Source organism: Anolis carolinensis, chromosome 1, assembly GCF_035594765.1.
Source record: "Anolis carolinensis isolate JA03-04 chromosome 1, rAnoCar3.1.pri, whole genome shotgun sequence".
In the NCBI taxonomy this organism is placed as follows: domain Eukaryota; kingdom Metazoa; phylum Chordata; class Lepidosauria; order Squamata; family Dactyloidae; genus Anolis; species Anolis carolinensis.
This window is the reverse complement of record NC_085841.1, coordinates 27,465,830-27,492,838: the sequence shown is the minus strand read 5'-3', so window position 1 is coordinate 27,492,838 and position 27,009 is coordinate 27,465,830. Positions and strand designations below refer to the sequence as shown.

General features: G+C 41.6%; 1 protein-coding gene across 5 annotated transcripts in view; it reads left to right on the top strand.

The window, feature by feature from the left end:
- Positions 1-27,009, top strand: part of mta3 (metastasis associated 1 family member 3) — a 156,893-nt gene that overhangs the window by 76,783 nt on the left and 53,101 nt on the right. For all 5 annotated transcript variants that reach the window (XR_010003223.1, XM_008115701.3, XM_008115702.3 and 2 more), the window contains exons 9-14: positions 2,184-2,372; positions 4,562-4,636; positions 7,824-7,882; positions 9,474-9,598; positions 10,955-11,106; positions 19,138-19,360. Coding sequence is in view for 4 of the 5 variants with exons in the window: in XM_008115701.3 (XP_008113908.2) it covers positions 2,184-2,372; positions 4,562-4,636; positions 7,824-7,882; positions 9,474-9,598; positions 10,955-11,106; positions 19,138-19,360 (823 nt within the window). In the remaining variant the exon portion in view is untranslated. The remainder of the gene's footprint in view (positions 1-2,183; positions 2,373-4,561; positions 4,637-7,823; positions 7,883-9,473; positions 9,599-10,954; positions 11,107-19,137; positions 19,361-27,009) is intronic.

The window sequence follows — 27,009 nt, the reverse complement described above, 5'->3', positions numbered from 1 at the left end:
GGCCATTATAGTCTTCCTAAGGAGGAGGCTCCAGATTATGGGAGCTAATATCAAGAAGGTGTTTCAAGCAAACATGCTGAAAACGTGATGGGGCTAAGAAAAATCTCTCCCCTTAAGACTTTAGAGCCAAGGAGGTTCAAATACCACATTCCATATGATAGTCTGGACCTGAGCCATACAGGACTTTATAGGACATAAGTAGTATCTGCATTGTTTTTGTTAGCCAACCCGGGTCCCTTTGGGGAGATGATAGCAGGTTAGAAATAAAGGTGGTTGTTGTTGTTATTGTTGTTGTTGTTGTTCTGGATGTGGATAATTATCGTAGCTGATTACTTGTCATGTATGATTGTCTTCCAAGGGTAGAGTCTTGGTTGTGTGTTCATAAGTGACTGTGGAGACCTATTCTAGATCCGCATAGTCTTTCATAATGACATAAATTTCCAGATGGAAGGTGGTCTCAACAAGGGTTTGCTTGATGCTCCTTGGCATGTATCTCCCTTTGTTTGCCCTCTGTTTGTGCCTCTTCAAAATTTATAGTGGTGTTGTTGACAGCTGACCTCCATTTAGAATGCTCAAGGGTCAGGGCTTCACAGTTCTTGATGTTTATGTCCCATTTTTAAGGTTAGCTTTATGCCTATCTTTAAATCTCTTTTGCTGTCCACTGACATTCCATTTTCCATTCCTGAGTAAAGTTAACTGCATTGGGAGACAGTGATCAGGCATTCAGACAAAGTGGCTTGAGAGCCAGGACTGGAGAATTATATGTTCCCTGTAGCCAGTTTCAGTTAATAATATGGCTGTAACTGATGATAAGTCCTGTTTGATAGTTAAGTATGCTGCATCAGAGTGTGGTAGATGCACTCTCTTGGAATTTTTTTTACCAGAGGCAGGGGGAGAATGTTTTGATTGTATATTTCTGCATGGCAGAAGTTTGGACTGGATGATATGTGGTCTTTTCCAACTCTGATTCTTTGGCCATTAGAAGTTTCTGAATACTTTGCAAATACACAAAATGTTACAGTAATTGTATCAAGATAGAATTACCACCATTTGTCTGTACATTTCAAGGAAGAAGTTGAATTCTGTCTCTAATAACCATATTTTGTTGAGCCTGTCACTGACAGAAAGTTTAGGAGTGGATTCTCTACAGGCGATTGCTTGCAGAACCATTAGTTGCTGGACATTCACCTTTATTGAGAATCAGCATGTTATAGAGTGTAGTTCTCAACCTGTGGGTCCCCAGGTGTTTTGGCCTACAACTTCAAGAAATCCCAGCCAGTTTGCCACAGGTTGAGAACCACTGCTATAAATGAAATGCACTTGTCACTGGTAATCTTTCCAAGTCCTTGTCTCCTCTTTTGGTCTGGTCTATTCAGAGGACTTTTATGAAGATAATGTGGATGCGTTATTGGGGAGGGGGCAATGGAAGGTGGTGTAATACTAAAAACACTAAATACTCATGGTCTTTATGCCATATAGGGCTATATTTTCCTTAACCTCAGGGAAGTACACATTGGCTTTTCGAACTGACACATTCATTATAAGAGCTGTGGCATAGAAGTCTTTGCTAATGGTTAATGTCATTACACTTAATGGAAGGGCATTTTCTATTGAGACACCAGAAGGGAGAAAACAAATTTAATTACCATTCTGGGTTCCCATTTGTTCTCTTCTTTATTTTTTTTGTCTGCTTTCTTGGCCTTGTTAAAACTTTTATTCCCTATTTTTCTGCTAAGCTAAAAGACAGATTTCTCCCTTCGTAATAGTACTTCCCTGTTAATTGGTGAGTGTGTTTGAAACTGATGTGTAACACAGTGTATTAACTATTTTTGAAGGTTTTATCTCTCCTGGTCTTGCTGTTAGTGCTTTATCAATTAATAAGGGTGCCACTGTACTTTGCTTCCACATTCCTATGTATCCTTTTCAAATAATATTTTAAAATAAATTAAGTGCAAGTGTCATTTCCAAATGTGAGTATCTTAAATCCTGACCAGATTTGAATGAAAAATGGTTTGAATACACCAGCATTATCCCATGGTTAGCAGGGTTAACAAATGGGATAAGGAGAATATTCACAGTAGATTTTGGTAATACATCAAATCAGATGCAGTATTCTTTATTTTTTGTTTGTTCGTTTATTGATATGTCTTTAATTAATGGGTCCTTCTTCTTGTCCTGTTTAGTTTCATGCAATGGATACATTGCATAAGCACAACTATGACCTGAGCAGTGCCATTAGTGTTCTGGTTCCTCTTGGAGGCCCTGTGCTGTGTAGAGATGAAATGGAAGAATGGTCAGCTTCAGAGGCGAGTTTGTTTGAAGAAGCACTAGAGAAATATGGGAAAGATTTCAATGATATTCGACAAGATTTTGTAAGTAGAAATAACTAACTTTTTAAAAACCATTTTATCCCTTATATACCTGTTGTTTTTCTGAAGTACCTGAATTGAGTATCTGCCTATATAGACACATATGCACAAGTCGAAAGAAAGAAAGAAAGAAAGAAAGAAAGAAAGAAAGAAAGAAAGAAAGGAAAGAACCAACCAACCTCAGGAAGGCTAGTTCACTAAAAAGAATCCACATTTCATGCCAAAGTCAACTGACATTCTCAACTTATGGGGGTAAAATTCAAAGATATAGATATGTAAGTGTGCAAATGGATCTTGTAATATCCTCGAGACTAACTGAGATAGCCAAACTTCCATAAACTAAATCTGCTTCCTCAAATCTCAATTGCACCTGTGCCCCTAACCAACCCCTATGAAAGTGGAAGACCTACTGTATACACAGGCAGTCCCCAAGTTACAAACAAAATAGATTATGTGGGTTTATTCACAAAGTTGAATGTGTATGTAAGTTGAAACAGGTACAAGTGTAACTCCAGCCAATATATATATATATATATATATATATATATATATATATAGCTTTGAATAGCATAGGGAAGGCTTAGCTATGATTGTTTTGCTGTCTGTGCCCATTTCACCTCACTTTCTGTCCCTGTGATAATTGAATTTTGAAAAAATTGGCTTGTTGTGGAAACAAAGATTGGTGATAAAGCTTCAACTTTTCCCCATGATGACTCTTTCAGTAGTGAAGGGTCCTAGGGGTAGATTTCTCTCACTTCTTGTTGTCTCACCCCCGTTCTTAACTATGAGTCACTTGTAAATCAGATGTTTGTAACTCAGGGACTGTCTGTATATATATTTTTTAAGGGAACTAGTTTTCAGACTGAGAAACTGCCTTTTGCAAAGTTGATTCTTGCAGTTATCAGGTAGTTATGTTCTGTGCTTTAAAATGTTTGTAACTGTCTGCAACACTGGAGTACCTTCACATAGAGACAGTGCCATATACCTGGTTGGTGTAATGTGGGTGGTTGAATGACAGGAAGTAAAGCAACTAAGTAACCTGATTTTATTACATGGATTTTAACCCTCTCATCAGCATAACACCGGGAAATAGTGTGGGAAAGACTCACAAGATACTATTTCTTTCATTCATTTCATGTCTGTCATATATGGTTGGAGGTGGTAATGCAGTCTTATCTGCTTTCCCTTTTTGTTTCTGTTTTACTGGCCGCACATGTATAGTAAGGGATTCTGAAGACCACGAGATCAGCGCACAACACACAGAACTACAATAGGAACAACTATAGTAGGTGTTGTAGAAGGCTTTCTTGGCCAGAATCACTGGGTTGCTGTGAGTTTTCCGGGCGGTATGTCCATTTCCTCAGAGGATGCCTGCCATAGATGTGGGCGAAACGTCAGGAGAGAATGCTTCTGGAACATGCACATACAGCCCAGAAAACTCACAGCAACCCAGCTGTAGTAGGGTTTGTTTCTTTGTTTGCACACTATTTTAAATGAATAAAATATATTACAGGGCAAGTATCCCTTATCCAGAATTATGAAATCCAAAATACTCCAAAATCATTCACATGGGTGGCTGAGTGACATTTTTGCTTTCTTGATGGTGGAATTTACACATATTTAGCTTCATGAACAGATTAAAATAGAATTATAAAATGACCTTCATTTGTATATAAAGTACGTATTGAACATAAATTAATTTCATGTTTTGCCAGCATTTCTCATTATGTATATGCAAATAGGAGCCCCGGTGGCGGAGTGTGTAAAAGCACTGAGCTGGAGACCAAAAGGTCCCAGGTTCAAACCCCGGGAGCGGCGTGAGCAGCTGCTGTTAGCTCCAGCTTCTGCCAACCTAGCAGTTCGAAAACATGCCAATGTGAGTAGGTCAATAGGTACCACTCCGGCGGGAAGGTAACGGCGCTCCATGCAGTCATGCCGGCCATATGACCTTGGAGGTGTCTACGGACAAGGCCGGCTCTTCGGCGTAGAAATTGAGATGAGCACCAACCCCTAGAGTCAGACATGACTGGACTTAACGTCAGGGGATAACCTTTACCTTTACCTATATGCAAATATTCTAAAAGATGGCATAGAGGACCCTAGTTCCAAGCATTTTGGATAAAAGATAAGTCTGTATATCAGAGATGTTAATTAAATATTCTTTTTCCCCTTTTGGCAAACATATTTTTCAGCTTCCTTGGAAATCTCTGACTAGCATCATTGAATATTATTACATGTGGAAGACCACAGACAGATACATTCAGCAGGTAATTTTTGTTTCTTTGTTGTGAGTTATTTGTAATATTTAGCCATGGAGTTACATACTGTGTAGCCTCATATAATACTGAATCTGCTATAGGAAATATACACAAAGATCATTCAGCTTTAAACATTACAACTTCTCAGTATGGAGTTGCCCCAGAATAGGAATTGGCATGTAGCCAATATGTCACAGCATGACATATCAATTTATAGTCATAACACAAAGTGTTCTCGTTATTTTTATGTATAGCTGGTTAATAATATTTGAAGTGGCACATAATTTCCTCTTAATATGCCCAGTAAAACATGAAGGGATATGGGAATTATGGATATTGAAATACTTTTGGTTGGGATCCAGAGTACCCATTTTGAGACCTAAGACCTTCTTTCTTTCAGGATTTCAGTAGAGCAGAGGTTCATACTCACAGAAGGGGAAAGAGAAAGTTTTTTTTCTGCAGTTCTCTTTTTTGCTTAGATTGCCAAAGCCAAACTTGATTAAGAAGTCGTGATCTAAAGCAAAAGTGTAGACTTCTAAGAGATTGTTGCCAAGGCCAATGGAAATTGTAATCAACATCTGAAGGGCTACACTTTGGTTATCATTAAAAACATCGTTAAAATTAATTTATATATGAGGGTTGAATGAAAAGTAATGCCTCCACCTTCATAACTCCTCAACAGATGGCAGTACTGGTATGCGGCAGGTACTGGCTTGTTCAGTAGACTCTCCTCTACAGTTCCATTTGGCGGGAAGCCTTAGCATTGAATGGTTGCGTTGTTAAAGTGAGAAGTATGGAACCCTGCGCAGACAGTCGGTCAATGTGACTTAACCAACGTGCAGTCATTGAATTCTTGACAGCAGAAGATATAATCCCAAAGGAGATTCATCAGAGAATGCAAGCTGTTTATGGTGATTGTGTTGATGTGAGTACTGTGTGTCGTTGGGCAAGTAAGTTTAAAGATGTTGAGGTGGGAACATCTGACTTGCGTGACAAACAAAGAGTTGGATGTCCTGTGACAGCAACCACCGAGTTTCACAAGCAAAAGGTTGACAGATTGATTCAGGACGATTGTCATATCACTCAAAGAGAAATTTCAAGCATAATTGGCATTTCACAAGAACATGTGGGTCACATTATTGCTTTGCTTGGCTATCGGAAGACCTGTGCACAATGAGTACCCAGGAAGCTGATGCCTGAAATGAAAGCGCACAGACTTGAAATTTGCCAGGAACTCCTCTCGCGTTATGAGAATGAAGGTGACGCCTTTCTCCATTCAATTGTGACAGGAGATGAAACATGGGTACACAATTACAACCCGGAGACGAAGCATCAGTCTATGGAATATTGACACATAGACGCGCCCCAGAAAAAGAAATTCAAGACACAGCCCTCAGCTGGAAAAATCATGGCAACAGTGTTCTGGGATGCAGATGGTGTTATCCATGTTGATTTTCTTGAACGTGGAACAATAAATTCAGAGTGTTACATCACAACGCTGCGAACTTTGAAACGACGGCTAACAAGGGTCCGAAAGGAAAAGGGAAATGCCAGACCACACATTTCACATGCCACCACAGCAGAACTTCAGAGACTGGATCTCACCACCGTACGGCATCCTCCATGCAGTCCAGATTTAACACCGTCTGACCATCTGTTTCTGATAATGAAAGAAGATCTGCGGGGACATCATTATGCTTCTGATGAAGATGTTGAGAGAACTGTGAGACGCTGGTTGCGGAAACAGAGTGTCGACTTCTTCCATGACGGCTTCAGAAAACTTGTTCATCGTTGGCAGAAATGTATCCAATTGTCTGGTCATTGTGGAAAAGTGAATAGTGGTAGTTAAAGAGCACATTCTAAGGATTATTTCTGCATTGGATTTATTAAAATATTCCCATCCAAACCCAAGTAATGAAGGTGGAGGCATTACTTTTCATTCAACCCTTGTAGAAACAGTATCAGTTAACAAATATTAGGGTTTGTTCTGTCCCATCCTCACACATGATTATAGAAGGGGCAGCAGAGATGTCTGAAGTATTGTGCAGTCTGTTTAAATCAAGGGCTGGTAATTGCTTTGGAGACCAGGGAGCAGTTTCTCTCCCCAGTCTTCTGCAGCAAGTCCAAATGCTTCTGACAAAATTGTCCAGAATTGTGTGCTGGTTAGTTGTTCTCTTACTATTCTTTGCCTGGGCATTCAACAGCCTTTTCTATCCAGGGAAACTGTTTTCAAAGTTATGCAGATTATTTGAACTCAGTGACAATTTGTTGTGGCTATTAATCTCTCCCACACTACAGTCCCCCTACAATTTCAATATCTGCTATTCACGTCTCAACATCCTTTAAACACATCCTTCCCTCAGCCTTCCTTACCTGCACTGAGAGTGCTCCTTCCTTCTTTCTGAAATGAGTGGTCATGTCTTTCTCCTTGAGTCTTCCCTCCCCTGAATTAACTTCCCTTTTTGGTATGCAATCTGTTCAATTCAAATTCAAGTTAGCAACTCCCACAATGAAAATCATACACCATTGTCTTGGATTCTTAAAGGGTTATTGGAATGTTGTTTTTTTGAGAATTTGTATTCAGCAATGAAGTCACAAGTCATCAAACTTGTGTTCAACAGTGTTTTAAATACGATATGACTCCCTTACCCATGGATTCGATATCCATGGTTTCACTTACCCTCATTTCAATATTTTCCCCATGAGCATTTATGGGTCCTCAAGTGCAGTTCTATGGTATGCATCCAACCAACCAACCCGAGTGTAGTTAAAAAATAGAGTTCATTATTATCCACAATTCCAGGTATTCACAAAGGGTCTTGGCACATATCCTCTATGGACACTATGATCTTATTGTATTCATTTAGAGTATAAATTTTAGTTAGACATGTCAGAATTATATAAAAACAAAGAAAACAATGAACCAAAGATCAAATGCAGCAGAAAACTGAACACCTTGTCACATGAGTCCCTTCACTCCGAAATTAATATTTGATTCAGTAAAGGAAATCTATAAATGAAATGCCATTCCCAGAAAATGCTTGCATCCCAGCTGCCATCCACTGAAGACAGTGGCATCTGGGTCCAATTCTCCAAAGCAGATGTTTACATTTTGAAAAAAATCATATGGTTAGCTAGGCAAAAGTATAATATTAACATTGTGTGCAATATTGCATTTGTTCATCTTCTCTATTAGAAACGTCTAAAAGCTGCTGAAGCAGAAAGCAAATTGAAACAAGTTTACATACCAACCTAGTAAGTATAGCAAACATTGAATATTTTAAAATAATAGTAATGTACAATGCCTACCTTTTTATTGAACAAACAAAGGAGAAGCATTCATAAGGTCTGGTTTATTTTAAAGTATACCATACATGGGTGAAATCTAGTAATATCCATGCTGACATTTAGGAGACAGAGTTTTCCAATTATTTCCTGATGTAGAAGTGTAATATTATGGAACTTCCAGCTGCATTTCTGTGCACAATTACGTTAGAGTTAGCTCCATGAAATAGAATGATATTGTGCTATAAAAAGGAGAAGGCAAACAGTTTAAAATCAACCACAATTCACCAAACTACCTTTTTAGTAAAGTAGACTAACCATTTTTAACTCCCATATTTGGCAGTTTTAACATAGATGTGAAACTAATAAAACGTGAACATGCCACTATGTGCTCTGTCAGTTCTCCTACAAGATAGAACTTAGTTATTCTGTTAAGTTAGGTGTCAGGAGATTGTGGTATTTGATAGGAATGAATATTTTGGTAGGAAATAGATTTCATATCTCAAATAATATGTTGTAGTTGTTGTTTTTTTTCATTCTGAGATGAGGTGGACTTCAGATGTTTGCTTAATTATTTAACTAGACACTGATCCACCAGTCAGAGCCAAGTGAAAATGATACATAGCCATACAGTTGTGTGTGTGTATGCCCAATTAAATAGTTCTGAGTCCAGGAAACTTTTCTAAGCAGTATAACTGAAGTCAGCTCATAATGCTTCAGAATTAAAAACAGTAACAAAACTATTCATTATAGCCCACCTTTGCCCCAGCATTTGCTCTCAAGCTGGTTTAAAAATATTAAGAATAAATGCAGTTTTGAAACATACCCACTAGTAAAAAATATATTAAAACATGGTTATTTTATAATTTAGTTCTACTCTTAGCAGCCATAATTTTACAAATAATACTTTTATAGAGGAGACAGTCAATATACTGCGGAACTTCCCAGCAGTCTACTAGCAAATCCCAATCTTTGTGCACTGTATCCTTGTTTTTAATGAAACAGCAGTTCTTTATATATTCTTCATAGTAACAATAATTGTTCATAAGTTTTGCATTATATTAAAGTCGTAATCTTAGGAAAAAAAATTGATGTCCCCTTTTCTAAAAAGCTCCAGATACTATGACCTTCATACTAGATATTTGATTACTTAAGTTCTTTGTATGCACATGGGAAGGTTTAAAAACTAAATACTGGCACTCTCATCTATAATAAAACACCTCTGCTTTCAGAACAGTTTGCTGGGGTCACAGGTGGACATGTGGTTTTCACTAATGAGCAGCAGATTACTGATAACTGCAGTTTTGAAAAAAGACAATTTAACTTTTTAGAGGCAACAGCAGGATTTATATGTGAATGTGTGACTGCATATAAAGACCTGGAACTCTCCAGTGACCAGTGCGGTGCCAAATTATAAGACACTGAGAAATGCCTTTACATTCATTTTTTTGGGGTGGGGTGGGGTGGGGTGGATTTTAGCAATGATATGAATAGTATGCAACTAAAGAGCAGCTTCTGTCATTTGATTCATGTTGTTAATGTTTGTGTGGTCAATTTAAAGCAACAAACCAAATCCCAGTCAGATATCCAGCAGTAATGGGAAACCAAGTACCATGAACGGAGCAGTTGGAGCACCTCATCAAACCCAGAATTCGTTAGTAGGGCGTGCCTGTGAAAGTTGCTATGGTAAGTAAGACCTTTTTCTCTTTGTGCACATCCATGCAAAATGTGTTTCTGATCATACAGCTTTTGTGCTTATTTCAATATGCATTTGCTAAGATTTTCTGCAAGGAACTTCCTTAAATAGCAAGGACAGCTATCATGCATCAGTGTGTAGATCCGCTACTACATTTTTCACTGGGGCAAATAATTTACCTATTTGCACAGATATTTCAAGCATATATCAGAGTTGATGTAGGCCTCCACCAAGACATCCATGAACTGTATGCAGAATGGCAGTACTTTTGCTTTAGAAGAAACTTAAATGGTTTGTTACCCACCAAAATGAATGCTGCGGGTGTTTGACAATCCCATCCCTGGTTTTGTAGTTCCAGATAGGCAAAAAAGAACAGGTGGTTTATTGTGACTCCATGATGAGCTATCATACATTTTTGGCAGTTTATATTTGTATTATCCTACCTTTCTGCTGTGAATGGGGTTTGAGATATTATAATGAAGTGCAGCAAACAGAATTAAAACATAACATGAATAAAAACAGTGACCGTAAGATTAAAATCCTTTCTTCAACAAAGGCCCATGTGAGTATAAGCTTTGTCTCTTTGTGGAAAAGCAACAGGGTGGGGCACACCAGAGCCTGGGAGGGGACACTGAGTAGAGAGCTGACAACTCCAGCTCTGGGAATAGATGACATGCCTAGTAATAAATCCTTAATCTGTGTGTTTAAGAGAAAGGAGAGATTGTAGCATATTCCTTCTCCCAGTTTGAGATTGTTGTGAAATCAGTGTTCTCCGCTGCCTTGGGGTCACTTGGGAAAGGGGAGGAAAAATCTCCAATTAGCTTGCTCTATTCACAACAGTTGGTGTTGAAGCTCTCTTAACAATATCTATGCAGCCAGTTTACCAGTTCTTATGATGTCTGGAAGTTGATGGCCAAAACATCTGGGGATCCACAGGTTGAGAACCACTGTTCTAGAGATTCACAGAAAGAACATATTAATCAAATCCACTAATCAAATCTGAAAAAGATAAACCTGCAAATGTGTTTCTCCAAGGTCTTTTCTTTGATTAGTTGGTTTGTCAGGAGTTGTGGATTGGGCTTCATATCCCTCACTTTCTGAGTAATAAGTTACAATATAGATGGGATTGATTTAAATATAAAATGCCCTAGATGTGGAGTAGGTTCACAGATTTTAACATTTACAACAGAAAAAAGGATATAAGCCTGCTTATTATATATGTGGTGTTTGTTGTAGCAGTATGCATTCATAATTAATTCGTGTATGTGTACATACATGTGTTTAAATAGGGATATAGACATTTAGCACTGTATAGATAACCCGAATTTTGTTTTTGTCTTTTTTAGTTACGCAATCTCACCAATGGTATTCTTGGGGTCCACCCAATATGCAGTGTAGATTATGTGCACCATGTTGGATTTATTGGAAGAAATATGGTGGCCTGAAAATGCCAACTCTGACAAGTGAAGACAGATTTTCTCCTAGTCAAACAACAGAGGTATAGTATTATTTATAGTGGAGTTGTTGTAACATGAACAGTGCAGCCCTAAACATAATTCCTTTATTCTAAAGGAAGACCCAATTACTTGTCCAAAATAGAGTGCAATTGGATCATTGAATTGTTCATAAGTTTTGACTTAATATTCAGTAATTAGCACCTTGGCTCTACTCTAATCAGGCTAAGAACTGTGTTCAAGATGATATCTTTCTTAATTGTTAGTGATGAATACTTTTTGTGGTTATGAATAATTTCATTTTGCTGTTGTTGTGTCCTTCAAGTTGTTTCTAGCTTATGGTGATCCTAAGGCGAACCTATCACATGGTTTTCTGGAGCTGAGAGTGTGTGATTTACCCTAGATCCCACAATGAGTTTTCATGTTGGGGAATTGAATTCTGGTCTCTAGAATCATCGTGCTCAAGTCACCACACCATGGTGTCTCTATAAATTTCATGATTACTGTTCACCATTCATTATTTCAGTGTTGGTAATGCCTAACATTGTATTGTCGAAGGGTTTCATGGCCGGAATCCTGGGTTGCTGTGAGTCTTTTGGGCTGTATGGCCATGTTCCAGAAGCTTGCTTTTCTGACGTTTCGCCCATATCTGTGGCAGGCATCCTCAGAGGTTGTGAGGTATGTTGGAAACTGGGCAAAACATCAGGAGAGAAAGCTTCTGGAACATGGCCATACAGCCCAAAAGACTCACAGCAACCCAATGCCTAACATCATTTGTCCGTCAAACCTAGCTCCCATAGATGTTCTTGTTTTTCCTGGTTAAAGTGTATTGCACACTTATGAGCTATACTTATCTAAGAGCCAGCATGTTGCTTCTCCATGTTATATATTGCATTTTGAAGACAAATTTGTGTTCTTAGGGCTAGAAATGAGTGTTCTGTAAATAATGTTTCTGCAACCGTGTATATTTATGTAAAAACATTGGCCAACATCTTATTGGAGCATGCTGTTCATGAACAAACCATTATTCTATGCTTGAGCAAAAAGACCAGTGATGGGAGGAGATCATCACTGGCTTTAAGTTCTCTATTTCTCAAACCCACGAGGCATTGTATATGGAGCCAAGGAAATATAGGAATGGCTACTTTGGGAGCTACCACATGCAACAACCTTTTACTGTTGCTGTTTACTACGTTGGTAGAGTCGGTAGGATCTAGACTAGCATTCTTAAAGAACCCATTGTAGTTTTGCTCTCCACATTTTGGAATAACTCCTCTCTTCTTCTTCCTCTGCTTCTTCTTTTTCTATCCCACTTTATCTTTTCAAAGGGGAGTCATTATAGAACCGTAGGGTTGGAAATGGGTTCAATCTAGTCCAACTACCTACTATGCAAGAACATACAACTAAAGCAGTTTTGAGATATGGTTATTCAACTTCTCTTTTAAGAGCTCCAAAGAAGACCCTACAATCCTCCATAGCAATCTATTCTGCTTTCAAACAGCTCTAACATTCAACAAGTTTTTCCTAATATCTAGGTGGAATCATTTTTCTTGCAATTTGAATCTATTAGTTTGTCTGTTCTCTTGAGTAGCAGAGAACAAGCTCACTCTATAGTTTATAGTTTAAATGATATTGTATTCTTAGAAATCTTTTCATCTTTTATCTCTGCCACTCCTTTCTTTTCATCCAAAACATCCCAGTAACCTCTAAACCTCCACATACTTTCCTTTTCTTTCCCTGAGAACAGGCAGCAGTGGAAGTAAAAGTAGTAATGAAGGAAGAGAGGATGAAAAGTAAATCTTTTTTTTTCTTCGTGTACTCTGTGAATGCACACTAATGGAGAACGCTGCGCCTGCGCAGGCTCCAACGGATACTCTTCCAAGCTAAAGTTTGAAATTTGGCGGTAACCCCGCCCCTCTTCCCGGAGGGTATAAAGGGCGCCCTCCGCGCCCGCTCTCCAGTTCCTTTTTTTCCGCCGCAAAGCTCACTTCGGACTCTTCGTTCTTATGTCAACCACGCGTTTTAAACGGTGCACTCAGTGTGCCGCTAAGATTCCAGATTCCGACGGCCACGCTAAGTGCCTTTTCTGCCTTGGCGAAAGCCACGTCGTCGGTACCTGCCGTTTTTGCCTGGCCTTTACAGCTCAGGCCAGAAGAAATAGAGCTGCGAGGCTCCGTGCAGCTCTTTACGAAAGAACTCTTGCTCCTGAGGCTTCCACTTCCACCTCAGCCTCCATGGCGTCCAGGCCTGCTCCGTCGGTATCATCTAAAACCTCGAAAACCTCGAGACCGCGACCGACCAAACCGCCCTGCACGGTGACCACCGGCAAGATGGGCCCTTCATCAACTTCGAGTTCGGTGGCTTCGGCCGTTTCCACTCGATCCCGCCTGGCTGTGCCGCCATCTTCTTCCGCCATGAAGATTGCCTTCAAGAGGGCTCAGGAGGAATCCAGACGGGCTCAATCTGACTCGGCAGCTGTGTGCCCGATTCCCCCGACGCCGGGGAAATCGCTGAGGGTCGCGTCGAAACAACCCCCAGCAAAGAAAAGAATGATCCAGAGGTCGTCCTCCTCAGCTTCTTCGAAGAAGGACGTCCCCTCCTCTGGGCCTTCCTCTAGGAGATCCTCTCCTATCCAACCGGCACAACGCCTCCGCTCCTCTTCCTCTCCTCATGGTCAGTCCTCGGATGTGGACGCTCAAGCCTCCCCCGACCGGTCGGTCAGGACGATTATTAAGGCTCCCCAGCCGGCACCATCTCGTCTTCCGGCTCGACAAGAACTTTTTCCCCCGGCTCAAACACCTGAGAGGGGTAGACAGATGACGCGCTTAGCCCGCGCCGCCCAGGCCTCCGCGTCCAAGAGCGTTCCTCCGCAGCCGGCTCTCCCTGCTCCTGGGGTTATGCCTCATCAGGACTCTGTGCTCGTTTCTCCTCCCCGGTCCCCTCAAGGGCCCGAGGAGGATGACCCCGATATCGAACGCCCCGAGTCGATACTCTCCGCCTCTGTGGTTTCTCTCGGTCTCGACCTCTCCCCGCCTCACGACGCCTACGAGGTCGACCCACCTTCCCCGACGGATAATATCCGGGCTTTCTCCGACCAGATGGTCAGAATGGCAGACGCTCTGGGGATGGAAATTAAACAAACTTCAAAGGCTGTTACCGACCCCGTTTTCAAGAGGGTTCAAGCCCAAGCCCCGCCGGCCACCTTGCTGCCTTTTCTTCCATACCTCCTGGACGTCATCCAGGCATCTTGGAAGACTCCATCTTCGATACCTCCAACCTCTAAGAAAATAGAGGCCTGGTACCGAACCGATGACGAAACCTTGGAATGGCTCAAGCATCACCCTGACCCAAACTCCATGGTGGTAAAGGCCTCCCAATCGTCGGGTCGACAATCCAACTCCCCGGCCGACAGAGAGGGCAAACGCTTCGATGCGGTAGGCCGCAAGCTGTACTCCGGTGCTCTCCTCCTTTGCCGCATGGCAAACTACGGGGCCTGCATGGGCGCTTATCAGCAGATCCTCTGGGAGAAAGCCCAACCTTTCTTCGCCAAACTTTCTGACGAAGACCGATCAGTCCTTTCGACCCTCCAACAGGAGGCGGACTCTCTCGCACACCACCAAATTCAAATGGCTAAGCATACCGGTGATACCGCCGGAAAAATGATTGCCCACGCGGTCGCAATCAGACGGCATGCATGGCTTCGGTCCTCAGGACTCTCTTCTTCCTCTCGACAAGTGATCGAAGACCTTCCTTTCGACACCCAGGGCCTTTTCAATTCTGGCACTGATGACAAACTTAAGTCCAATCACGACTTCAAGATTCTCGCAACAAAGTGCGGGACCGATCAACCTCAGGCTCAGCGGACCCGATGGTTCCCGCAACGGTACCGTCGCTACCCTCAGCCTTTTCGTCACCAGCCGTTTCGACGCTCGTCGAGCTCGAGTCACCACAGTCATCAGCAACAACCTCGCCGCCAGCACCAGGTCCCGAAAGGTCGGGGCAAAGGTCCTGCAGCTATGCCACAACCCCAACGTCGGGCCTGACGCCTACTCTCTCGGGGATCTTTCTATCTCCACTACTACTGCCACTGCCATGCCGTTCCTAGGCCCCGACCAGATCCTTCCTCTCTGCTCTTTCCTCGACCGCCTAGCTCCTTTCTACCGCGAATGGGAGTCTATCACCTCAGATGCCTGGGTTCTTCGCATTGTCAGAGACGGCTATGCCTTGGAATTCGAAACTTTGCCACCCACGGGTCACATCCTCCACACCGACCCTTCACCGGAAATATGTGCCGAGGTCGACTCCCTTCTGGCGAAGGGCGCAATCCAGCTTTCTCCTTCCGAGCAGGACACTCGAGGTTTCTTCTCGAGATACTTTACGGTTCCCAAGCGGGGCGGAGGCCTTCGGCCTATCCTCGATCTACGGGCTCTAAACCTCTTCATTCTGCCTTCAAAATTTCGAATGGTTTCAGTGGCCTCCATCCTCCTGATGCTCCGACACGGAGACTTCTTCGCCTCTATAGACTTACGCGACGCGTATTTCCACGTCTCGGTGCGAAGATCCCACAGACGCTTCCTTTCCTTCAAGCTCCTGGGACAATCTTACCAGTTCACAGTTCTCCCTTTCGGCCTCGTCACGGCCCCAAGGGTCTTTACAAAGGTGGTCGCCGTGGTGGCAGCGCACCTCAGGAAACAGGGCATTATGGTCTTTCCTTATCTGGACGATTGGATGATTGTCGCGTCCGATCCCTCATCCCTTCAAAACCATGTCTCACAGACTCTTTCTCTCCTGCAACGGCTGGGCCTTCAGTTGAATGTCTCAAAGTCTCAACTCCTCCCAACCACAGAAATCCGTTTCATCGGAGCTCTCTTCAACTCCATCACGGAAACCGCCTCCCTACCGAAGGACAGGTTCCTAGCCCTTCAACAGCACCTTTCCCTCCTCCTCCGCAACCGCAGGATCCGAGCCCACGTGGTCCAAGTTCTCCTGGGTCACATGGCCTCCACGGTCATGGTTACTCCTTTTGCCAGACTACGTCTCAGACCTCTCCAAAGATGGTTCATAGACTCTTTCAAACCCCATCGGCACCCGAGCTCAATGTTTCTCACGGTACCGAACCAGGTTCACCTCTCCCTTCGCTGGTGGCAGGACCCAGCGAATGTTTGTGTGGGACTTCCTTTCCATCCCTCCCTTCCATCAGTCACCATCACGACCGACGCCTCCAATTTTGCCTGGGGAGCCCACATGTCGAACCTCACCTTCAGGGACCTGTGGTCCACCCAAGAAAGGTCTCACCACATAAACTTTCTAGAACTGTTATCAATCTTCAAAGCCCTCCGGGCGTTTGCCCGCTTTCTTCCCCACAAGACCGTCCTGATCCAAACGGACAACGTAGTAGCCATGTACTACATCAACAAACAAGGGGGTACGGGCTCGAGAAAACTCATGGCTCTCTCGATGGACATTTGGCTATGGTGCATAGCGAGACACATAACCCTGTCGGCAGTTCACCTTCCGGGGGCTCAAAATACTTTAGCAGACTCTCTAAGCAGAATAACGACCACCCCCCACGAGTGGCGTCTCGATCCCGAGATCCTGAAATCCGTCTTCGACGATTGGGGCTGGCCAGCTCTGGACCTTTTTGCCTCCCCCTCGAACGCTCAACTTCCTCGATTCGGAGCGAGACTACCTCCAAACTCGACTCCGGGCTGTCTCGGAGACGCGTTTCTCCTCGACTGGACTCTCGAACCCGTCTATCTTTTTCCTCCCTTCCCTCTCATCTCGAGAGTGATAGAGAGACTCTATCTAACACCGACATCGGCCATCCTGATCGCCCCTGCATGGCCACGCCAGCCGTGGTATCCCACGCTGCTCCGGATGTGTGCACCCTCCCAATTCTCCCTCATCTACTATCTTCACAGAAGGGACAGGTTCTCCACCCCGATGTCCCGTCCCTGCACCTAACTGCCTGGAGGATACTTCCTTAAACTCTCTCCACCCAGACCTGCAGGCGATCCTTCGCGCTGCTCACAAACCGGCCACATCGAAAGCCTATGCTTACAAGCTGGCAAAATTCCAAACTTTCCTTCGGGTCCGACGCGTCGATCCCGCCTCTACTTCGATCCCGCTGGTCATGGACTTTCTACTTTCCCTTGCGGATCGTCAACTTTCTCTGGCCTCGATAAAATCCTATCTCGCTGCTCTCTCCTGGCATTTCCAACGTCAGGGACACCCCTCTCTCTTTTCTAACAACCTCATTAAGACCTTCCTTCGAGGTTACAACAACTTGCATCCTCCAGTCCAACCTCCGACTCCCGGATGGAGCCTCGAACTCGTCCTTTCTCAACTAGCTTCAGCTCCCTTCGAACCTATGGCCTCTGCAGACCTTCACCTTCTCTCTTGGAAGACTGCCTTCCTCATCGCTATCACCTCTGCCCGCAGGCCTTCGGAACTGGCTGCTCTCCGGGTGGACGAACCCTACCTCCGTTTCCACCACGACAGGGCTGTCCTTCGCCCGGACATCACCTTCCTACCTAAGGTGGTCTCTGCTTTTCATCTGAACCAGGACATAATACTTCCTGCTTTCTTCCCCAATCCTTCTTCTCTAGAACGGAAACTCCATCTCCTCGATGTCAGGAGAGCCCTCCTTTTCTACAAGGACAGGACTAAGGACATACGTAAGTCACCTAGACTTTTTGTGGCCCACGCTACCCACAAACTGGGCGAACCTCTTTCTTCCCAAAGACTCTCACACTGGATTGCTCAGACCATTGAGCTCGCTTATCAGCTAGCCAAACGCCAGCCCCCCTCTTCGATCCGCCCTAGATCTACAAGGGGCCTTTCCACCTCTACGGCCTTCCTGAGGGGCGTCCCTCTCGACTCCATCTGTCGAGCGGCTATCTGGTCCACTCCATCCACCTTTGTTTCACACTACCGGATGGACTCAAAGAACCTCAAGGACTCGGCTTTTGCCAGGTCCGTCCTCTCCTCCTGCCTTACCTAATGTTGTTGCCTTACTCAAACCCATTTTTCGGGTTTATCCTTCTTACAGGCTGACCGTTGTCATCCATCCCGTTTGTATTCAATGTGCTCAGGGTCTCTTTAACATAGTGCTTGTGTACTATACTTACCCACTGCACTGAAATTTAATTTTTGAATGCTTCTCCCTCTGTTTTCTGAGAATGAGTTTATGCCTACCTCTGTATTTTCTTACAGACCATTGCCTACTTACTATGTTATGATTGTGTTATGGATCCTAACACAAGGATCGGTTTTATTGCACTATATGCTATTGCATCGCTTACTTGACCATTGCATTTGCCTGTTTTTTTGCACCTTGTGCTCAATAAATGTGTTTGGACACTAGACTGGTTATCGGGTTTGCTATCCCACCTACCTACACCTTAGCTTGCTAGTCTCCATTAGTGTGCATTCACAGAGTACACGAAGAAAAAGGACAGGTTGCTTACCTGTAACCGTGTTTCTTCGAGTGTACTCTGTGAATTCACACAATCCCGCCCTTCCTTCCCCACAGGCAAACCTCTCCCTTTCTCGCTGCCTTTGCGGCGTAGGAACTGGAGAGCGGGCGCGGAGGGCGCCCTTTATACCCTCCGGGAAGAGGGGCGGGGTTACCGCCAAATTTCAAACTTTAGCTTGGAAGAGTATCCGTTGGAGCCTGCGCAGGCGCAGCGTTCTCCATTAGTGTGAATTCACAGAGTACACTCGAAGAAACACGGTTACAGGTAAGCAACCTGTCCTTATTCTACTCTGCTCTTTTTGATGCACTATATTACAGCAGGCTGGTGTCCAAAGAACCCATGGGAAATGTATGCTTTCAAATGGTTACATTGCAGTGAAGTGGATGAAAAGAGCTAGTGGTGATGAAGGTGAAAAAGCCAGGAAGTTTCCCTCTATTTTGGTCTTAACAAAATTTCTGAGAGTAGTTGCATGGCAGTGCTAGAAAAATGGCTGTGCTTACTTCTAATATGGAAGGGAAGGAAGACAGAATCAGGCATGAGAGGTGAGTTTCTAGGTGGTAATACAAGTCTGATTTGTAATTTTTATTTTCCCTGCAGGAGTCATGTGTTAGGACGCACATGTCTCGACAGGCAACACAAGGAATACCTGTCAGGAACACTGGCAGCCCAAAATCTGCTGTGAAGACTCGCCAGTCTTTCTTCCTTCATACTACATACTTGACTAAACTCGCCCGCCAGGTCTGCAGAAATACCCTACAACTGAAACGAGCAGCAAGAAGACCTTTTGTCCTAATTAACTGTGCTGCCATTAGGGCAGAATGTAAGATGTTTCTAAATTCTTAGTTTAATGTGCCATTCTTCCAACCACTTTCTGTCGTCTTTTTTGTTTGTTTGTTTGTTTTGCAATAAATACATTTCTGTCTATGATCCCTTTGTGTTAATTTTTTTTAAAGAAAAACCTTTTTTTTCATTTGTCTTGCTTGTCACCAAAGGAAGTTTACTGAAACCTTTGTGTTCATAGACAAAGTTAGCTTTAATACCTATTGAATAATAAAATAGGTTTCCAAAGCAGATATTAACAAATGATCATAGCTTTATGTGTCTACCCCATATGCTATCATTACATGTTTCTTTTCACTTCATTTTATAATTTATCTGGTAGAAAACTGCTCCATACATCATAAAATCTAAACCATATTTTGGTGTAATATGAATGTTCTTTTAAAATAGCTATAGTATCCTAATGTGCCTTGAAATATATTTGAATGATTAGCTTACATTTCAGCATTCCAGCTGAATGCAATATACCAATGCACTAATATTATGCCTTTCTGCATTAAGGCAGCATAGTTGCCATCTATAAAAGATTTTGAAAAAAAATGTAATGAAATATAGCTTTGACCTAAAAGTATTTTGGCCACAGATTATTTAATATTGGATAAACACAGATGTCTGTTCTAAACAATGTAATGAGCTATACAAAACACAATAATGGTTCAAAACATAAGTAGTACACAATATGTATATTAGAACACTGTGTACTACTTATGTTTTGAACCATTATTGTGTTTTGTATAGCTCATTACACAGATTATTTAACCCTGGCAACTTGGAGGGAGAATAGAAATAAGAGACAAGAAGCAGCTGACAAAAATGATATTTGTTGAATTAATCTTTTTCCATGTGACACGGATGTCACTGTGTTTATTTATACAGTGGGATTCCCCAGCCCCCATGTTGTTTGTTAGATTTAAGTTTACTGATGAGAGAAATAACTACATGTGTTATCGGACAAGAAAAGGAGAATTTGCCATGAGACTGCTGCCAAAATTGTTCTTTGGTGTTGCCCTATTAGGATGTGATTGAACAGACAGTGCTTTTGGCCTTGTGTACCTTCCTTTTCATCCTAAAAATGCATGGAACTTGTTTTTTTACAACAAAAGACATTCCATTTCTCTTACCAAGCTGAGAGGAGAGTTGCGTCACACTGAATATCTTTCAAGCTTTGATTTGTTTTCTTTAATTCCTCTTACGTCAGTGTAAGTAAGCATGCTACTTTATAGAATGAAATATATTTTACCCATGATGGATTTATTTTTGCTTTAAAATGAGAGAGCTGGATATTTCAAGTAAACCTTCATACCTTGTAGTCTGCAGATCTTTTGTAACAAAAGCACAGATATGACAGGCTTGGATGAAAGATCATGGACCAAGTTCAATATTCACATTCAAATTTAGTTGCAAATCCCAACTATTGTAGACCCAGTGAGTCAGGGGTCCACTCTAGTTGGGACTAGCAATTGGATACGAGTCTGACCATGCTGACTCACCATTCAGTAGTTCATTTAGTGGAGTTCCACTAAATGGGAATAGAAATCGGATTTAGTTGTCAGGCCCACTGTCCTTACAAATTCAAAAGCTCTTGGAAAATAACACCATCTGTTTGCATGTATTTGTGTATGTATCTAGATTTTTTGTTTGTCTAGCTCCTGCCACACATACTGAAGCAGGTCTTTAGTTCATTTGGTAGATTGCTGTCCCTCCAATGCATGACAGTGGTTTTCAGAGTTTCAGTCGGCAGACTTCCCCAGCCCTACATGGAAATGTAAAGGGATTGCACCTAAAATGCAAAGCATATGCACTTCCAAGGAAATATTGACCCAAAGCCAGCTAAAATAAAACTACTGATTCAGCTGGATTAACTCTATTGATTCACCATTAAGCTACTGTGTTTAAGGCATCTTCTGTAGTACCTCAAATGTTAGTACTGTGGCAATTTTGATATTGCCCTGTCCCTTTGGTGCTTGATCAAGAGTCTGTTGGTATAATTGAAAGTCTGAATAGCTTTGGGAAAATCTTATCAATATGCTAGTTTACTAAACGTATATATAACCATTGTGTCTTCATAAGAACAAAACAGGTGCAACATAAAATTTAGCAAAAATTGTTAGTTTATTTAAAAGAGGGGGAGTATGTAGCTTGTGGGACCTATGCAGACCTTGATTTCATTAAGGGCTTTGGCCCAAAAGGTGACAAGATCCCCAGGCACCATCTTTTTTATTTTAAAAGTGGTTTTCAATTGATTTTGACCCCCTTCCCCTAATCATCACTACAGTATTGAGCCTCCTACAAGGGTGGCTCCCCATTACAGTCACCACAAATGGCTACAAAACTTTCAACTTGCCGAAATGACTACATCACTTCTACGGAAATATTGAGGTGTTCCATGCTCAGAATCAAAAAAAGATAGTACAGCTAATTCTTGTGTATCTTGTTAGTCCCACCTAAGGAAATCAGTTGAATCCATAGTAGTTATATGAGTGTTGACGTATCAAGAGAAATATTTTATTTCTGCTAGCATAATTATTTTCAAAGAAGATGGCAATGACAGACATAGCAGCAACTGGAGAAAGGTATTTGTCTCCTAACTACACATTTCTTAATATCCTGGCTTTGAGAAGTCCTCAGGACCAAGGCATTAGGGATAGAAAGAATACTTGAGTTTCAGGAAAGACTGACAAAAAGATGACTAGAGGGAAAAGACAGATGTAGTACAGAAGTTGCACATTATTTTGTATAAAACAGCATTGTGTATTCTAAACATGTTTTTATGCATTATCTGTACAGGAAATAGCTGTGTGTGTGCAGAAAACTAATTTCTACATTCTTTAGGTTTGTTCTTAAGTTGAATTTGTACGCAAGTCAGAACAGGTAAAAAATTTTTAAAATGTAACGCCAACCCCATCTATATATATAAACATGTAATGTGTGTTTTACTATGGAGTAAACAATAAAACCATTGAACCCAATCACACCAAATTTGGCCACAAATGACATAGTCATCCAAAATATGTCTTTCAAACAAACAAAAAACCTAGAAAAATAAAGTCCAAGGACCAGGAAAAGCCTTTTTTCCCCCTAGCTGCCAGTTAGAAGGGTAGGCCCCGCTCACTTCATCTCCTAGCAACCCACTCAACCACAATGGAGCTCAGGGCTTCTTCACTCAGGCCTCTTCCACACTGCCTATAAAATACAGATTATCTGATTTGAACTGGATTATATGGCAGTGTAGACTCAAGGCCCTACCACACACCTATATAACCCAGAATGCCAAGGCAGGATAATCCACAATATATGCTTTGAACTAGATTATCTGGAGTCCACACTACCATATAATCCAGTTCAGTGTGGATTTTATACAGTTGTGTAGAAAGGGCCTCATATAAACCAGTTTTAAGCAGATAATATAAGATTATAAATATATAATAATTACTGTGGTATAATAATACAGAACAATACAATTTCTAAAATCAGGACAGTAAATAAAGAGCAACACTAAAAACGGGAATTCCAGAAAGGAAACAACCAGGGCCAGCTAACACCTCCCAACAAAGGATTCCCCCAGGCAGGAAGCAGCTAGGCTTTGAAGCTGCAAGGCCATTAAAAGCTAATAAAGGTGACTAATTGCAGCATTCATACTTGCCACACCGAGACTAGGCTTGCAAGCAGCACGGCTATTCAGTATTGTTCAACCTGGCCAACCAAGACTTCCCCTAGATAGAAAATCCCCAGGCTTTGAAGTTACAAGGCTACTCCATCCCATTCAACCTGGCTAACGAAGGATGCCCCTATGTAGAAAGCAGCCAGGCTTTGAAGCAGCCAGGCTATTTAGTGCAATTCTAGCAGTCCAAAAATTATTTCCCTAGAATGCAAGTACCCAGCCCTCCAAGCAGCAAGCCTATTCCTTTGTATTCCAGCTCACCAAACAAGGATTCGCATAAGAAGAAAATGGCCAGGCTTTGAGACTGCAAGGCTATTCACTGCTATTCCACCTGGCCAACAAATGATTCCCATAAGCCACAGCAACGCGTGGCCGGGCACAGCTAGTATGTGTGTGTGTGTAATTTGGCTTGTGGAAACAAGGATTGGTGAGAAAACTTCAGCTGAGACATCTTTTCCCCATGTGACTTTCAGGAGTGAATTTTCCTTCCGAAGGTTGGATTTCTCTCATTTCCTGTTGTCTCATGCCCATTCTTAACTATGAGTCATTTTTAAGTTGGATGTTTGTATCTTAGGAACTGCCTGTACAGGCAAATTTTGCACAGGATAATTCGCAAATTGGAGATGAATGTCAAAACTGCATCATTTTTGAAGACCTAGCAAAAAGGAAATAACTAAAATTAGTTTTTCCTTCCATTAAAATGAACATTATTACAGAATTGCATCCCTATAAAGCACTATAAAAGGGGTGGGTTGGGAAATGACCTGTACAATAGCACACACAATTATCCAAGTTATGCTTCCTATTGTGCTTTGCACTGAGGACCCAGGGATTCAAGAAACAGATGATGCAGGGCTGGTCAAACTGCACAGATGACAAACCATTATGTGAGTGCTTTGCCACTATAGGATCCTGGCCCATGTTTTCAAGAATACTAAAACTCAAAAGTTCAATACTTGAAATTGAATGTAAGTCTAAATAATGTGCTAATGCCCATTAATACAGTATCTTCACAGGCTATGCCTTAATGGCTTATTAATTATATATGTGAGGGATTATGAGCTTGAAGAACTTGTACTTTTTAAGTAGAAGTATAAGTCCTTTTTTGTCCATTGCCTACATTGCTGAATGGAGACGGCTAGCTTTTAAAAATCGGTATCAAAACTTTATAATCCATGTAGGTTGTCACATTTTATTGTGCAATATTATTTTAAATTGTTACATATTATTTTAGTTTTAGTTGAGTTTTTGTTTCTTTATACAGTACACCCATAAAGCTTCATCTCTTGTACATGTAGTATATTATTGCTTACTCCAGTTTCATCTTAACCATTAGCTTAGTCTCCAGACACATCTTTCATATCCTTTATATTTGTGAAGTTCACTTCATCCTCCAAAATGTATAGTACTTAAAAATTCACACATAATTATATTAGGAAACAAACCCCAATGAAAACAGCAACATAGAATTGCATAAGATTCAGTGCTTGGATACTCATAGCTCAAATTCTGAGAAATGGAAGACTGTTTTTGCATATGCGGTTTGAATTTGTATCTTCTTCAAAATTTTGGGAGCTCCCCTGATTTTGTTGTGTGTGTGTGTGTGTGTGTGTGTGTGTGTTTTGTTTTTGTTTTTTTGTAAAACATCCCTGTGGACTGAACTCCATTGTCCTTTTAAAAAAATAACAGGTATGCTATTTGGTGTGACATAAAATGAGTACTGGAGAGAGAAACCATGCAGAGATTGCTTTTACAATAGTGAGGGCTAGAATTTTGTAAGAGAATGAGACCTGAAAATAAAAAATTATAATCCCATCTGGAAGAAATAATTTTGGCTGTGGAATGGGGGCAGAAAGAAAAGACCTCAAGTTTTGTCATGACATTTTTGTAGTTCTGATACTGCAGAAACTGCATAGATGTGTATTATTGTTATGTGCTATCAACTCTGATTGTGACCTCAGTTTTTGTTTGTTTATTTTGTTTTTGGCAGAAGAGGTTTGCTGTTTGCTTCCTGTAAGGCTGAGAGAATGTCATCCAGTAGACTTCCATGGCTAAGCAGGGTTTTGAACCCTGGTCTCTCAAAGTCTTCGTCCAACATTAAATCACTGTGCCATTTTGTTTTATGAATGGCACCCTTATTCATTCATCCCCTTTGAATCTCCATAACCATTCACTGTTAACTTACTAGAAGAACAAAAGGAGTTCCAGCTTTTGCCCTTGTAGTAGGTATATTGCTTTTTTGGCATATCTACCACGATAGAGCCATGCTGCTGATAACTGCCATTCTTGATCAGTTGTGGGTCTTCTAGTGAAGATGAGGGGACTAAATGGCCCCATATGTTACACAGTCTCCACCAGCAACTCTTCTATCAGGAAATATTTAAATGTTTGAGATGTTTTTAGCATAGAATACAGCTAAAGAGACAGAAATAGAGATGATAATATGGTTTCTGTTGGGGTTTGATCTCACTGTGGATACCAAAATCTGAGGATGTTAAGGTCCCATCATATACAATGGTGCAGTAAAATGGTGTTCCTTGTATTAAATGGCAAAATCAAAGTTGGATTTGGGGATTTTTTAAAAGATTCCCAAATCATAGATGGTTGAGTACCATGAATGAACCAAAGTATACAGCATTAAAAAGGATTAAAGACATTCATGGAGATCATAGCTATCAGTGACTATTAGCCACAGTTACTATGTATTAATTATCTCCAGTGTCAAAAACAGTTTGACACCACGAGTTGCTAGAAGAAATGAGTGGAAAGGTATTATTTTACTCCTGTATTAAGTTATTCACATATTTTTTGCTTGACCATTGTGTTAACTAAATGCTGGACTACAGAGGACTTTAGCTTGTTCCAGTATGGTTTATGGATTAAAGACTGTGTGGGATGATGTACAGCAAAGAAGCTCAGCGAGCATCATATAGCATCATGACCCACCAATCCTTAGCACGTGACTAATGAAAGATGAACCCATATCAGGATTGGAGATGCTTTGCACCTCTTGATATTTTGGCCAACAGTTCCCAGTAGTCTTATGTCCCATGGCTAATGGTAAGCCATGCATATTATAGTCCAAAACCTGAAGAACCAAAAATCTCTACTAATGCTTGAAATGAAGCTATGTTATATTTAGTCAAAGCATTGGTTCACACAATCCTATGAGCCCACTAGCTTGTAGCCATCCTTCAGGTTTCAGTCAAAGGCCTATTACTTTTTGCTTTCTTTCCCCCCCTTTTTTTAAATGAAGCTGGGGGTTTAAGACTGGAATAATTTGTACTTGTGAATCATATATGTGTTACAAATCAACTGAAGTCCTTTGATAAGACCATCTTATTAAACAAAAAAAATGTTCTTTTAAGTAATGGCAGATGAGAATAAGCTTGAAGGACCAAAGGCAAAAGTATGTCTATCATCACTTCTACTTCTACTTCTACTTCTATTTTAATTCACTTCACATGTTCAGAGAATCTCCATGAGACATTAAATAGACACATCATACTGAGGAATGAGATTCAGAGCAATGCTAAGAACAGTAATAGGATGAGAGGGAACAGAGAGATGAAAAGAATGAGAGGGCATGTTAAAGAGCTGGAACTAGAATTGAACCAAAGTCCCAGTAGAGTAATTCAAGTCTTTATTGCACAGAGATGGCAAACTGTGTGATAGCCACTGTTGCACCTCTTTGCAACAAAGCCATCCTCAGCTGTCAATGGGAGAAGATCATGCCATGGTCCTGGGACATACTTCGTGTGATGAAATAACTGTGCTTCTGTGGCGGGATACTGATGATGTCAGAGGATGGGTTTGTCTTCCTGCTCTCCCATTTCTGAAAAAATGATTTGTTACCAAAAATAATCTACACTTTGAATAATTGCAAAGTGATTTTTTAAAGATAGGGAAATGGCATAGTGGGGGAGCGGAGTTACTCCACCCACCCAAAAGTGCAACGTCACACTGCC